Source organism: Gobio gobio (genome assembly GCF_949357685.1).
Source record: "Gobio gobio genome assembly, chromosome: 4".
Taxonomy (NCBI): domain Eukaryota; kingdom Metazoa; phylum Chordata; class Actinopteri; order Cypriniformes; family Gobionidae; genus Gobio; species Gobio gobio.
Window position 1 is genome coordinate 61,884,670 of NC_137100.1, and position 15,183 is coordinate 61,899,852.

The 15,183-nt window shown below is 38.1% G+C and overlaps 1 protein-coding gene across 9 annotated transcripts in view; it reads right to left on the reverse strand.

Moving 5' to 3' along the window:
• Nucleotides 1–2,649: 2,649 nt before the first annotated feature.
• pxna (paxillin a) overlaps nucleotides 2,650–15,183 on the reverse strand; it is a 57,746-nt gene continuing 45,212 nt past the window's right edge. For all 9 annotated transcript variants that reach the window (XM_079815887.1, XM_079815883.1, XM_079815882.1 and 6 more), the window contains 5 exons: nucleotides 10,551–10,709; nucleotides 8,746–8,919; nucleotides 5,347–5,428; nucleotides 5,063–5,211; nucleotides 2,650–4,032 (listed from right to left, as the gene is read on the reverse strand). In XM_079815887.1, the coding sequence (XP_079672013.1) occupies nucleotides 3,766–4,032; nucleotides 5,063–5,211; nucleotides 5,347–5,428; nucleotides 8,746–8,919; nucleotides 10,551–10,709 (831 nt within the window). In that variant the 3' untranslated portion in view covers nucleotides 2,650–3,765. The remainder of the gene's footprint in view (nucleotides 4,033–5,062; nucleotides 5,212–5,346; nucleotides 5,429–8,745; nucleotides 8,920–10,550; nucleotides 10,710–15,183) is intronic.

Genomic DNA, 15,183 nt, shown 5'->3' on the forward strand with positions numbered 1-15,183 from the left:
TTTGAAAGTGTCCCTCTTTGATCTTTCGTGAATTTAAACCTTATTTTTCTTAGTTTACAAAAGAGTAGTTGACTTAAGGACAAGCTTTTTTTCAATATCAAGATTTTTCATATAATCGTATTATGCTGTATTATCATTTATCAAGTATTTCACAACTGTTAATGAATAATTATATATATAAAGATATACTAGGGAAGAAGACATTAAAGTATTTTAAGGCCAAGAACGATAACTAGAAAGATATAGTTATATTGGCGTCCACACCAGCGGACGATATCGTTGCTCTATATCTTTATCGCTGTGGTGTGAACTATGCTTTTCATTAAAGGGATAGTGCACCCAAAAATGAAAATGATCCCATGATTTACTCCCCCTCAAGTCATCCTAGTTGTATATGGTATTCTTATTTCAGACGAATAAAATCGGAGTTATATTAAAACATGTCCTGACTCTTTAAAGCTTTAAAATGGCAGTGCATCTATCCGTCATATAACGGCTCCGGGGGGTTAATAAAGGACTTCTGAAGCGAAGTGACGTGTTTGTGTAAGAAAAATATCCATATTTAAAACTTTATAGACTAAAATAACTAGCTTCCGGCGGTACGCGAGTCGACTTGTACTAAAGAGTAACCCCCGACACGATATACAAGCTTTGACCCCTCTCGCGGATAGGTCAGGGCAACAAACTCAAACAAACTGAATTTTAATTCATGACCAGCGTTTTGTTTTGCTCTATCCTCTGAGCTTCTGCGTTCGTCAATACGCATGTGTCAAGGGTTACTCTTTTAACGCAAGTCGCCGGAAGCTAGTTATTTTAGTCTATAAAGTTTTAAATATGGATATTTTTCTTACACAAACGCACCACTTCGCTTCAGAAGGCCTTTATTAACCCCCCGGAGCCGTGTGGAGCAGTTATATGATGGATAGATGCACATTTTTTATATAACTAATTTTATTAGTCTGAAAGAAGAATGTCATATACACCTAGGATGACTTGAGGGTGAGTAAATCATGGGATGATTTTGATTTTTGGGTGAACTATCTCTTTTTGAGAACGATTTTTAGAACTAGGCCTATCATTTATTCTATATAGTTATCGTTCTATCGTTCAGTTATCGTTATCGGCCTTTACCCTCCAAAAATGAATGATTAAACTGAGGATGTAGAACAATAATAAAAAAATATTCTTCATCATAAAATTAGAGATCATGGACTAATATTTTTATTAAGACGTTAAGTTAGGTTAACTACCCAGAAATCTAGTTTCAAATAAAGTTTTTAAAAATACCTTAAAGACAATTGTCTTGCTATGGTCCCTTTTACGAAAATAATAAAATAAAAAAGACGTTAAATTAGCGATTAGTCTAGCTCGTGCTGGTTTTTTATGAACGTTTGGTTTGGCATTGAGAGCAGCAGATTAATGGCAAATGTAATATTACAATCGCTCTAGGTCTTAGATTATTTATCCAGTTTAACTGTAGGTAAACTCCATCTTAATTTGATGTTATTAATCAATTTGCTTAATCAAAAAAAAAAAAAAAAAAGAAAATTCGTCGTGAAAAGACTCACCTCAGAAAAGCGGGCCATTTTGCTGTCAGGAAACGCTGTGCGCGCACGTCACGCTGCTAGGGTCAAGCGCGCGCATTTAATTACATTAAATAATTAGGAGTGTTGAAATTAACAATAAAATTTAACTTTCCAACTCTAACCAACAATAAAAAACGGATATGTATGAAACATTTATATAGACTAATAGATTTGAAAATGTGCTTGCTTGAATTTCTTTACAAACCGATTTTTGGAGTGAATAGTGAAAAGCATCAGGAAAAGTTCGATATGTATGCATGGATTTTTTTTTTTACTGGGTAGGCCTACATAATTCCACTTACATTTGTGTTATTTTATTTTGATGGCTTTACTATTATTCTATAGACGTGCAAGATAATAGTAAAGAATGTAGACTGTGTATCCAGTCTTTTGAATGGTTTTGTGATTTTGGATTCAGAGAATGGGTTGAATCAGAAGTTTTAGTGTCTCAACCAGCAGCTATCGACCATGCTAATCAGAAAAAGAATTTAACAACTGCACTTTAGTGACCTTTAGTTACAATTTACCAATTCAACACACAAAAAAGTTAGTTCTGAAATAATTTGCTGACCTTCCTTTTTGTTCTGCCAGCCTCAACAGCTGAAAGTGCATTTTAGATTAAGATACTGAACAATACACTAACAATGTCAAATCAATAGTTTTAGTGTGTGAAGTATTCAAGATGTACATTTTTATATTAATGATAACCACAGGTATTTGCTCAGACACACACACACACACACATATATATATATATATATATTAGTGTATTCTGTAAGCCTAGAAGGATGGCTTACCAAAACATTACTTGTATTTATAAATTAGTGCTCTTTAGCATACTATAAAACGCAATTCTGACCATTGTGGTATCTGTGATGGGAAACACAAAGGTATGTGTAAGTCGTCCAAAGTGACTGCATTCATGGTATGCATTTTATCAGTTCATGCAATATGAATTATATACAACACATGACTAGAAAATAGACAACATTACATTTTGTCGGCTGTTAATGGGACTTCAATGCAAATAAATCGCATAAATCAAAGAAGCATGAAGCGTAAATGAGATCCTGGTATTTATTCAATGCCTAGTACATTTGTCCATTTAGACCCCATGTTTTAAATACAATGTGCATGTCATCAGTCAATTTAGAATAAAATGACATCACCCTGAAGAACAAAATCTTTAAATTACTAAAACTGGGGGAAAAAAGGCATGTAAAGCTTTTGCCATCAATTAATTCATAAGACTTTAATATATTTACTTGCATACAGTAGGAAATCAGATGAATGGAAAAGGGGAGAAATGTCCATCACAAAATTATTAAAATATTACATACGAGAACTTAAGACAAAAATCATTGTAAGTAAAATCGCACATTATGCCCGGTGGCGATAGGCACATTGTGGAACGCCACACACTCAACGAAATGGGCATCAGGGCCCATACTGGTATCTTTGAGAAGGCTTTTTATAAGAATAAAAGAAGAATTAGAACAGCAGAAGTGATTCGGTTCCACAGTCAAACTCTCATAAAGGCATAAGGATGGAAGATCAAACCACTCCAGCCATCCAGAAAAACAGAAACCACCCATGAATATAAAAATAAAAACAATCATCAAAAAAAAAAACACTTTATAAAGTGATCAGATGCATGCACAATCAGGTCAGGGCTGACCAAACTCTCGAGTACCAAAATTATAAAAAATATACAGAATATGGCATTGAGATTTTGATGATACCAAGCTGTTATTGCACCTTTGAGAAAACCTGATGTGGCCAATGGAGAAAAGAAGCCAAGCGAAATAGCAGAGCGTGTTGTTATCCTAGAAAGCAGCAGGGGTTTGCCTGAAATGTGCAAAGAAACGTGTACATAGTTATGTTCAAGTTAAGATTATGTAACAAGTACAAAAATAGATCTTGATTTGTCCGATGCAGTCGATAATATCTAAAATAGCTCCACGCAATTTAAAGACCTATTCTCTGATAACATCTGGATCCAGGGGAAGTGTTTTAAAAAGGCTGTTAAAAATCGTAAATGGCCTCCCTGAAGATCTACACTTGTCTGACAGTGCTTTGGCACAGGAACAAGCTGGTGTAATGCTCACTATCGCCACAAGATGACACAATTTAAAAACTCGACCCTTGGGCCTCTGATATCGGCGAACTCGATCAGATTCTAGCTGAAGAGCTTGACAAAGCAGCTTTGGCAGTAGGGTTTGTCGTTCTGCTCTTTGAATGTGCCCTTGTTCAGCTGTTTAAGGCAGAAGGCGCAGACGAAATGCTCGGGGTGGAACTTCTTGCCCATGGCAGTGATGCAGCGGCCGGTAATGGGTTTCTGACAGCCGGAGCAGAGCGAGCCGCGGCGCTCGTGGTAATGAGCCTCGCAGTACGGCTGCCCTTCATGCTCGAAGAAACTACCGTTCACAAATGGAGTGAAACACTCCTGTGGAGGAGAGAGAGAGAGAGAGAGAGAGAGAGAGAGAGAGAGAGAGAGAGAGAGAGAGAGAGAGAGAGAGAGAGAGAGAGAGAGAGAGAGAGAGAGAGAGAGAGAGAGAGAGAGAGAGAGAGAGAGAGAGAGAGAGAGAGAGAGAGAGAGAGAGAGAGAAATCAGTCAGTTATACACAAATGATTCAAACAATGCTACAAATAAAACAGCACAGATAGACAAAATGAGCTAGTGTATAAATCCAAAACACACAGATAGCAACATAAACACCACAATTATTCCAAAACTGATACCAACATACAGAGCAGCATGGCTGATAATGTGCATATGAATGAATATCCTGAATATTTAGTAATAAATCTTGAATTCAGAAAATATTTGTAAAGTCTGACAATAATATTCACAAATCTTTAAGTATAATTCCTAAATATATAACTATAAATATGTAAATAATAAAATCTGAATATTTATACATTTGAATATGGATTAAAAATCAGAATGTATTAAGATTTAAAACTATATACAGCAGGATTATTATAGTTAACTAAAACCATAAATAAATGTTTTGAAATAAATTAAAATACTTTATTTCAGCTAGCTTCCAATACAATATTTCTAGTGGAAGTACATTTTCATGTAATGTAGAAGTACTAAAATAACAAAAAAATGTAAATAACATAAACATAAATTCAAATGAAAACAGAAAATATAAACATTTTAATTATTAACAACTAAAAGTATCTCAGTGACACTAAAATAACACTGATATTTCAGATTTTATATCATTATTTAGTATAATACATTAATAGGCCAATATTTGGTGTCATACAATTTAATAAATGTCATTTTTATTTAAAATTAACAATTAAAAATGAATTAGCTTCATCTTTTTACTTAAGTTAAATATGCTCATGCCAGATACTGGAATATGAATATGCCTGGCTGATTTATCGGTCAATCACACACAGGCCTCCATCAACGGCATGCTTATACACACACACACACACACACACACACACACACTGACCCTGCAGACAAAACACTCTGGGTGCCAGAGAGAGTTGAGGGCTGAAATGTAGTTCTCCAGGATTGCACGGGCACAGCCGCCACATTTCGGGGCAAACATGTCAAAGTAGTCCTTCCTACAGTATGCCTTTCCCTCCTTCTCATGAAAACCTACAGGAAATAGAGACAAAAAAAAAGGTTGCCAAAGGCTTAAAACCTTTTTAAGAAAAAATAGCTTGGTAGTAAAAAAGGAATGGCCAGCTAAAGAGAAGAAAAGAGGAAAAGAAAAGAGTAGAAGCTACTTACCCTCAGGCCCAAAGAACGACCCGCACTGGGCACAAAAGAAATGCTCTGGATGCCAAGTCTTGTCTAATGCGGTCACCACCCTCTGCAGGATGAAAAAAAGCTCATTTACAATTCATTACAATGAACTGATGGCCAAACGCAAACAGAAAGCACAATGTCGATGAATGTATGCAAACATTTTAGATAAAACACAAAGAATAAGACAATTACTAACAATTGGTAATAGTGTTCCTTTCCCATTCGAGAAGTCATGTTTCAAACTACATAAACAAAAATGTGAATCACATACTTCCTACATAGTTCTTTTTTAGCCATGTACCTACTCCAATCCTTACTACATGCTGAACAAAACATTCATTTTGCAATATATACACCGACCAGGTGAAGTGAATAACACTGATTATCTCTTCATCACAGCACCTTTTAATGGGTGGGATATATTAGGCAGCAAGTGAACATTTTGTCCTCAATGTTGATGTGTTAGAAGCAGGAAAAATGGGCAAGCGTAAGGATTTGAGTGGTCAGTCTCTATCAAAAGTGCTCCAAGGAAGGAACAGTGGAGAACCGGCGACAAGGTCATGGGCGGCCGAGGCTCATTGATGCACGTGGGGAGCGAAGGCTGGCCCGTGTGATCAAACAGATGAGCTACTGGAGCTCAAATTGCTCAAGAAGTTAATGCTGGTTCTGATAGAAAGGTGTCAGAATACACAGAGCATCTCAGTTTGTTGTGTATGGGGCGGCATAGCCGGTGAGCATTGGAGCAATGGAAGAAGGTGGTCTGGTCTGATGAATCACGTTTTCTTTTACATCACGTGGATGGCCGTGTGCGTCGCTTACCTGGGGAACACATGGCACCAGGTGCACTTTGGGAAGAAGGCAAGCCGGCAGAGGCAGTGATGCTTTGGGCAATGTCCTGCTGGGAAACCTTGGGTCCTGCCATCCATGTGGTGTTACTTTGACACGTACCACCTACCTAAGAATTGTGGCAGACCATGTACAGCCTTTCATGGTAATGCTATTCCCTGGTGGCTGTGGCTCTTTCAGCAGATAATGCACCTGACACAAAGCAAAAATGGTTCAGGAATGGTTTGAGGAGCACGAGTTTGAGGTGTTGACTTGGCCTCCAAATTCCCTATATCTCAATCCAATCCAAAGTCCGATCCATGGAGGCCCCACCTCGCAACTTGCAGGACTTAAAGGATCTGCTGCTAACATCTTGGTGCCAGATACCACAGCATACCTTCAGGAGTCTAGTGGAGTCCATGCCTCGACGGGTCAGGGGTATTTTGGCAGCAAAAGGGGGACCAACACAATATTAGGAAGGTGGTCATAATGATATGCCTGATCAGTGTATATCTATAGAAAACCAAAATTCTATTATGAAAAATCTTTTATCTACTACGCTGGTTGCACTGTTTTTGCATGCATACAGCAAATACATACAATTCAAAAGAAAAGAAAAGAAAAAAATTAAAATGTGTATTTATTGCCTTTGTATTATGCTGTGGTAGACAATTTTGTACCTTGTTTTAAAGATGCTTAGTCATGTAACTCAAAAAGTATTCCTTAAAGGTCCCATGGCATGAAATTTTCATTTTATGAGGTATTTCAACATTAATATGAGTTCCCCTAGCCTGAATATTGTCCCCAAGTGGATAGAAATGTTGATCGGTGTAAACCCGAGTTCTGGCTGTCTTTCTCTGCCTTTGAGAAAATGACAGGCCAGACGAGCCAATCCTGAAGTCTCCTGGTTTGACGTCCAAGCAGGAACGGTTTCCTCCCTTTCCTCCGCCCAGAGAATCTGTCACGCCCATGCAAACGCTCGAGAGATCATGGGTTGTGAACGAGTGAACGCTGGCAGTTTCTCAGTGTTTGGATGTACAAATGAAAACAGAAGTCTTTTTTCAGTACCTTCTGATCTGTGATCAGTGATTTCTTATGTGTAGCTAATTATTTATTATTCGTGCACACGCAGCGGCTTCTCTCTCCCGACAGAACGGTGTTTTCTATCTTGTGAGTCAGTGTTTTTGTACGTCCTCGTCGCATCTATCTGTTCTTAAATGTGCATACAGTCTTTTCTGCTCAACACCAGCATCTAGAGATAAGACTCATTAGAGATAAACCTCACACACGCCGAAGCTCGGCCTTCAACATCCCCGACCCCCAGTACTGCATCTGCCCACAGCGGAGGCACCAAACGCGGCGTGAGATTAAGCAGAAGTGGGGTAAGCGTGAGGGTATCCGGTTAGGCTAGCCAGCTTTCCCCACAATAAACTGGATTACATTCGATTACAGCTGTTGTGTCTTTGTTTGCGCTGTGTAACGTTACTCAATGCGCGTCACTGACGCTTTTCATATGATTGGAACATATCTAGAAATAATGCTATACTCAACACTTACTAACTCGTTCATCTCGCTGTAATGGTACTTTGCATGTGTTACAAAGTTGGTAGAATAATGATGAAGACGGACTCGGCGTGACTGGGACTCGTGTTTATTCAGAACTCTCAGATACAAACACAATAAACTCGCGCTGACTGACAGCGCTCTCATAACTCAGTAGTTACTATAAATAACTTTGTTAGCAATCGCTCCGTCTCCGTGATGTCCGGTTCGCGAACGATCTTTCTTTTGAATCGGTTCTTTTTAGTGAACCGAACCAGTTCACCAAATCGGACTGAATCGTTCTAAACGGTTCGCGTCTCCAGTCAGCGCTGATCCATAATTTACTAAAGTTACTAACTTTCTGACATGAGTGACAGTCCCTCCGACTAGAAATAGACTAATAACCTGAAGTATATTCTAGTAACTACAACAGTTCACCCTGAACTGAGACATGCTGAGAGAACTGATGAGAAGTGAACACAGGTCCATCCGTCTCTGGCAGACTCGTGCCTCGTTAAACCACGCCCTCTCCGCTCATTTAAAATGCAAAGATGTCAGCCAATCACAACAGTGGCCGTTTTTACTGAAGTCTCACAGCAGACACGCCTCTTGGAGCAGGGCAGTCAGCCACAGGGCAAACAGCAGTATAGAAAAAAATGCCTTTTATTTCTAAATTATGACATTTTATGATGTAAAAATCATACTAACAATATAAGTACACCTCAGGAAACACTATAAAATAATAGAAAAATGCCATGCCATGGGACCTTTAAAACGGATTTCTTTTACGCATTCAGCACTCTCTAACTATATGCATGTGTTGAGTTTGACTGCAAAGGCTGTATTTGAGTGACTGTTTATGTTTACAGGAAACCTGAAGCCAGAGGTAAAGAGTGAGCAGCTATAGTAAGCACCATCACGACTGGGTGGTGACATATGAGACCAACACACAGGCCTGTGAATGTCCCGTCTGTGACCGCTTAAAGTGGTGATAGGAAGCATAATCCTCCTTACGTCCAGAATGGGTCCATTGCAGTAGTAACAGCGTGGAGAGAAGAGGCTGTGGTAGTCCTTTTCACAGTACGGCTGGCCGTCTCGCTCAAAGAAGTTTCTGGAACCGATTTCCTCCTGACAGTGAGTACACACAAAATGTTCTGGATGCCACGTCCGACCCATTGCTGTCACCACCTGAATGAATCAAAGAAAATGAGGATGGAAGTGTACAGCAAAAAGACATGACTCAAAACCAGCGTCTCATGATTCTATACAAGCCACAAAAGTTTGGGATCATTATTATTTTATGTTTTTAAAAGTCATTTATTTGATGGAAAATATAGTGAAAACAGTCATTTAAAATTTTTACAATTAAAAAAAGACTTTCTTTTGGAAGAGATTTTAAAATGTAATTTATTCATGTGTGGAAATTAATATTTTTTTCCCCTCAAGATTCTTTAATGAATAAGAACAGCATTTTTTAACATTCAACATGCTTTTTGAGCAGAAAATCAGCATATTAGAATGATTTCTGAAGAATTATGTGACACTAAAGAATGGAAAATATATTCAAAGAGAATAGTTATTTTAAATTGTAATAATATTTCACAACATAACATGTATTTTTGCTAATAAATACAGCCTTAGTGAGCATAAGGGTGTGTTCACGCTTGTAGTTTGGCTCGGACCAAAAAAACCCCAAACATTTAGTCCTGGTCCACTTAGCATTCACATTGGCATTTTAACACTGAACCTAAAGGCATAGGAATATGTTCACAACCTGATTGGTCAGCTTTTATTACGTATATATGACAAAACTTACCGAACATCCAAAACAATGCTGTGTGCTAGTATAAGTGTCCTCGTTGTATGTGCGTAGCTTCATATGATGGTATTTTGACCAGCTGAGAACTCGTAAAGAGCTTATAAAATGTGTAAAGGAGTCAAAACAGAGGCAGGAATCCCTCCGTCACACACACAAAAGAAGATCTGCTGTGAGGAGACGCGGTTCTGATGCCTAAACTGAACTGTGACGCGCATCACGACTATGATGAGAAAAAACAGGTACACTAGAGCCTTCTGTCCTTTTTAGGGTCACATCATGTCCTGTTTTGGGTTAGTTTAGATGTCTTTGGTCCAAATTGTGTTCATATTTAATTCGAACCGCATCAGAGTCGGGAAGTGGACCGAGACCCATCTTTTCAGCGGCCTCTGTCCACATCAGAGTTTAGACTTAAAGGGATCCCATGGTGTTAAGACTTGTATGGCTTAATATAACATAAATGATGTCTCTTACTGAAATATGTAGTAGAAAACCCATGAAAGTAATCCATTACATATTTGGACAATGGGCGGCGCCTTTTTGTTTGCGTTCTATGTGGATGACGTAGAATGGTTGCACTCGGCTGGTGCTATATGAAATTTTTTTCTAATTGTGTTGTGGTAAAAATAGCTAATTTTTACCACAACACAACTCGAAAAATGTTTCAGAGTTAAACCAATTATTGCATTTATAACACACTCAAACCCATGAACCGCACTACTAACAGAGCAAATTGCACCAGGGTTCGTTTTAATTCAACCAAACATGCCAAGTGTGAACACACCCTAAAAATCTGAAATCTCCAAGCTTTATATATACACACACACACACACACACACACACACACACACACAGACACGAAAATACACCCTTTGGTTGCTTTTTGGTTCGTTTTGGACCAGAGCTTCCGCTCTAGGGCATAATATCCTAAAAATCCAAATTGAATGTAGGTCAGGATAATGATTTGGGCGGTAAATGGACAGATGATCCACAGATCTCTTACCTGGCCAGCGATTGGCTTCTTGCAGGCTCCACAAACGCCTTTGGCTACAGTCTGGACACCCAGGCGGTTGAGGTCTGACTGCAGGCTGCCCAGCATGTTGTCCAGTTTATTCCCCTGCTTCAGGACGCTGGTGGGGGAACTCTTGCCCTGAGCCATAATCTACAGCAAAAGGAAAAGTATTTTCATGTTTTAAAGTCTGTTTTCATAAAGCAAAGAGAACGTGGACACGCACACTCTGCACACGCAGACACAAAACAAGCAGCTTTGGTTATGTTAAACACTTTCTACTTGGTACACATAACTAATTACTACCAATGAATCATTTAACAAATGCATTTTTCAAAGCGACTTTCAATGCACTTTTTACCAGGTACATCTCCCTGGAGTAACCGGAGGTTTAGTGCCTTGATCGATGGCACAATGTTGATAACTCATAATTAAACGCATGCAGGATTTGAAGCCACACCATCCACAGATACTTGACTTGTTTTGGAGAACTCAACACTGAGAAGGCAATATAAATGACCTCTAATAGAGTGGTGCAGGGATGACATCACTTTGTGGGCCAAAGCGAGTTAGCATTTTAGCACTTCTAGTTCCCTCGTCCCCAAAATGTGTTTAAATGGCTGAAATAAGGTCTGTGGTGAACACAAGCTCAAGACACTTTCACGTTTTGTTCAACAACATAAAATACATCGGTATTACCCCACTCGTGATTTTTTGAAGCTGTTACGTGTCTTGAAAAAGGCGGTTGCTAACAAGTGGCTAAATGGGACTACAAAGGCTGTTGAGGAGATTAAACGTCATCAGGTAATCTCAGTCCGCCTTTACAGCCTCATTATGTTCATAACTGTGCTCCAACAAACTAGTCTAACTCAAACGTTCTGGGAAAACGTTTTGAGATAAAAACGGAAAGAGTTGTCGAAGCTTAGTGATGGTGACGTTGAGCGACCGTGGTGTGGTCCGTTTATAGTCTACCTTTAGCTTTTTACTTCTGCCGATTGCATTTAGGCTTCAAAATTCACAAAATTTGTGTTCATCTGTGATAATTATCTTGATGGACAAAACGTGCAAGTATTATAAACCTTTGTTGATCACAGAGCTTATTTTTTGCGATAATCCAAAAGCCTATGGGAAAATCCTATTGGGTTTTTGTAGTGCGATGTAGTGTTGTCAAAAGTACCGACCGCAATACCAAGTCGGTACTGAAATATTAAATATGTGACGCTTCATAAACACCTCTGACTGGCCATTGTGCTCTTACGCTCATCGGATGCGTCTGTGATTGGCTACAATGATCAACGCATGGGAGCGTTTGAAAGCACACGGAAGTGTTTTGAAAGCGGGAGTAGGAGCATCTGAAAGCACAAGCAGGCTTCGACCAGCGGACCGGTAGGCTTATAGGCGCCTGCATTCAAACGCTCCCGTGTGCATCTGTGCAAGCGCTCTGTGAAAAGCATCATTGATGTATATTTACTAGGGATGCCACAATTCTCAATATAATATTGAACCGTTCGGTATGGCATTCACGGTTCAATACGCGCTTGTGAATTGCGGTTTTTCAGTTTTGCATTGAATTAATTATTTTTCTGCAAATTCTATAATTTTCCTCCATCCCAATATTGAACAACGCGATATACATTCACATCACAGGTTAGTGGTAGAGTTATACTCACGGAACACTATAGTTATTCACAATCACGAAAGTTCATTATTTGCATACGTTTTAAAGCCTTGCCGGTTCATTCGCGTGCGCGGTTTTAACATGCGCTTTTCCGAGCGTGCGCACTAAACGCCTGTCAAACATGTGATTACTGAACTAAGTAGTCTTACTGCGTTAATACTGTCAAATACACACAAGGTTAACATAAACACAGTTGGATATGTCTAAAGTGAAAGTAAAATCGCGTGTGTCTATTAGATGCACGGAGGTCTTAAATTGACAGCAGCGCAGCCAGTGAACATGATGTCCTTAAAGGGACAGTTCACCTCTAAAATTATGTCATTATTTACTCACTCTAATATTGTTCCAAACCTGTATTAATTTCTCGATGACAGAAATAAAATTTTTGAACGAACTATCCCTTTAATGTTAATACAACAACAAAAGACAAAGAGAAAATCACTCACTGCTCTTGACTGAAAAACTAATACAGTAGCTTTAATAAGAATCAATGTATATTTTATAGTGAAGTCAATGTAGTGTATTATTTTTACATTTATTCATTCAATTTCATACTTAAATGCTGCTGTACAGCTCTGAGCTGCCAGTGTAAATCTTTATATATATTTACATACTAGGAATGTGTAAAAGCTTTTTTTTTTTTTAAGTAAAGTTTAAAGTTTAAGTAAGGTTGTTCAATTATTTTAAGTAAAATAAAGAAAGAGTATTGCAATAAAAAAAATTGTCTTTTTTTCTCCTTAACCTCTTGCTGTTCCTGTCGCCTAAGAATAGAATAGCAAAAAACCGAACCGAACCGAAAACCGTGGTTAAAAACCGAGGTATGTATTGAACCGTGGACTAACTGTATTATTGCATCCCTAATATTTACAACATGTTTTTGAAGCCCTGGTCATTGTAGCCAATCACAGACATATTTGATGAGCGCATGAGCACAATGGCCAATCAAAGGTGTTTATTATTCCGCTCAACAGCGCTCAAAGTTTTTAAAAATTTCAGTACCGATTTGGTATCGCGGTCGGTACTTTTGACAACACTAGTGCGATGCTAACTGCCGATTGGCCAACAAAGTGACTTCATGTCTGCACCACTCTATATGGAGTGTAGTTGTTCAGATATTTTTGTGTGCTCAACAACTGACGATCAACTTTGTATCATGACTATGGTCAATCAACTTTGTGTTTATTTTATAACTGTTTTTTTTAAATTCTCTTAATATAACCAGTGTCACGTGAAAAGGGTATTTTCAAACTCCTAACTCAGCATGTACACCAAGAGCTTCTTCCTTCCTTCAAACAGGACTGGAGATGTTGAATTGCACACATTTACTTGCATCATTTATTAGTCAATCCATTACAGGATGTTAGTGTTTTTTAAACCACACAACTAAAGTAGTTCTCAGCTTCGCTGAAACACTCCATCACTTATTAGGAATCAGCTGAATTAACTGAATTTATAGCAATGTGTGTAATGGAAATGTTTACTGCATTCGTCTCATTTCACAGCCTTGAAAGCAAACAGCAATTAACAGCCAGCAGAAATACATGATCCTGCACAAACATGCAATAGTTATTATATATAAACACCAAATCTGGTTAGATATTATGCAACATTTGCCATTTACATTTATTTCACATAAATGGAAAGACTTTTGAATCATGTCTGTTTTACTAATCGAAGGAAACCAATCTCCTGCTCCCTGAGCAACCTTCCCTAAATACAACAGGACCAGGAAGGTGTTAAATACATAATCAGATGGCGGACCAAGCAAGGCCATGTGTCAAAAAGTGCTGGTGTAACAGTAACCCCATCTCTGAGCTCTCAATTCAAAGAACCGTGACACTGAAGCATTATTCACAAAGCAAAAATAGCAACCTACACATCCTCTGTTATTTCTGCTTATGATCTCACACTTAAACAAGCTACTCCTGAAGTACAGCCCTACCTTTGATTTGGTTCTTTCTGCAGCATTTTACACAATTTTGGTAGGTTTAAAAACTAGAGATGCACCGATTGCAATTTCCTTGGCCGATTTTTTTTGTAAGTGTGACCTGCCGATACCAATTTTCTTTCTAAGAACTATTATTGACAGCATATACAAAGCAATATTTTCAAACTTTTCTTCAATGCAAAATCGTATTCACAAGTCAAAAAAATAAAATGAATAAAGAACAAATAAACAAAATCGCAAAAAACAGCACAAATAAATGCAATAGAATAAAGAGAGATATGTAATAAAAACGGCTTTAAGTTTTTCAGGTGGGTCTCACAGTAGTATTCACGTAAGAAATACTACAGAAATTAAAGTAATCAAATGTAAAATAACACTGGATAGTCTTCATTGTAAAAATACAGATTAATGCTTACAATTAAAGTTACAAAAGTTATTCAGTCAAGAGCAGAAAGTGATTTTTTTTGTCTTTTGTTCTTTGATTAGCATTAATGACAGACAGCAGCAGGAACGTTAGGCTGCTGTCACTTTAAGAGTTTATTCATGGATCCAATATACCGTTACACAACTTGCGCTATCTTTCTTAACTATTTACGTTTCAAAACTGACTGTTTAACTGAATACTCGCCAAGACAGGCATTTTGACATCGTTTTGTGTATATTTGACTGTTTAAGTGCAGTAAGCCACTAATTTTGGTACTTGGGACTCACAAGCTGTTTGAGTGGTGTGCAGTGGTGGAATATAACGAAGTACAAATACTTTGTTACTTTACTTAAGTACGGTTTTCACGTATCTGTACTTTACTTAAGTAGAATCAATAGTGCATACTTTTTACTTTTACTTCGTTACTTTTTGCACCAGTTATTATACTTTCTACTCTACTACATTTCTACAACGTTTCGTTACATTTTCTGATCAGTTTCAGGGCTCGACATTAACGCGTGTCCTCTTGTAATGGTAAGGTTGCGCTGTTGAGGCTCGCGCAGCCTCATGAGGAGAA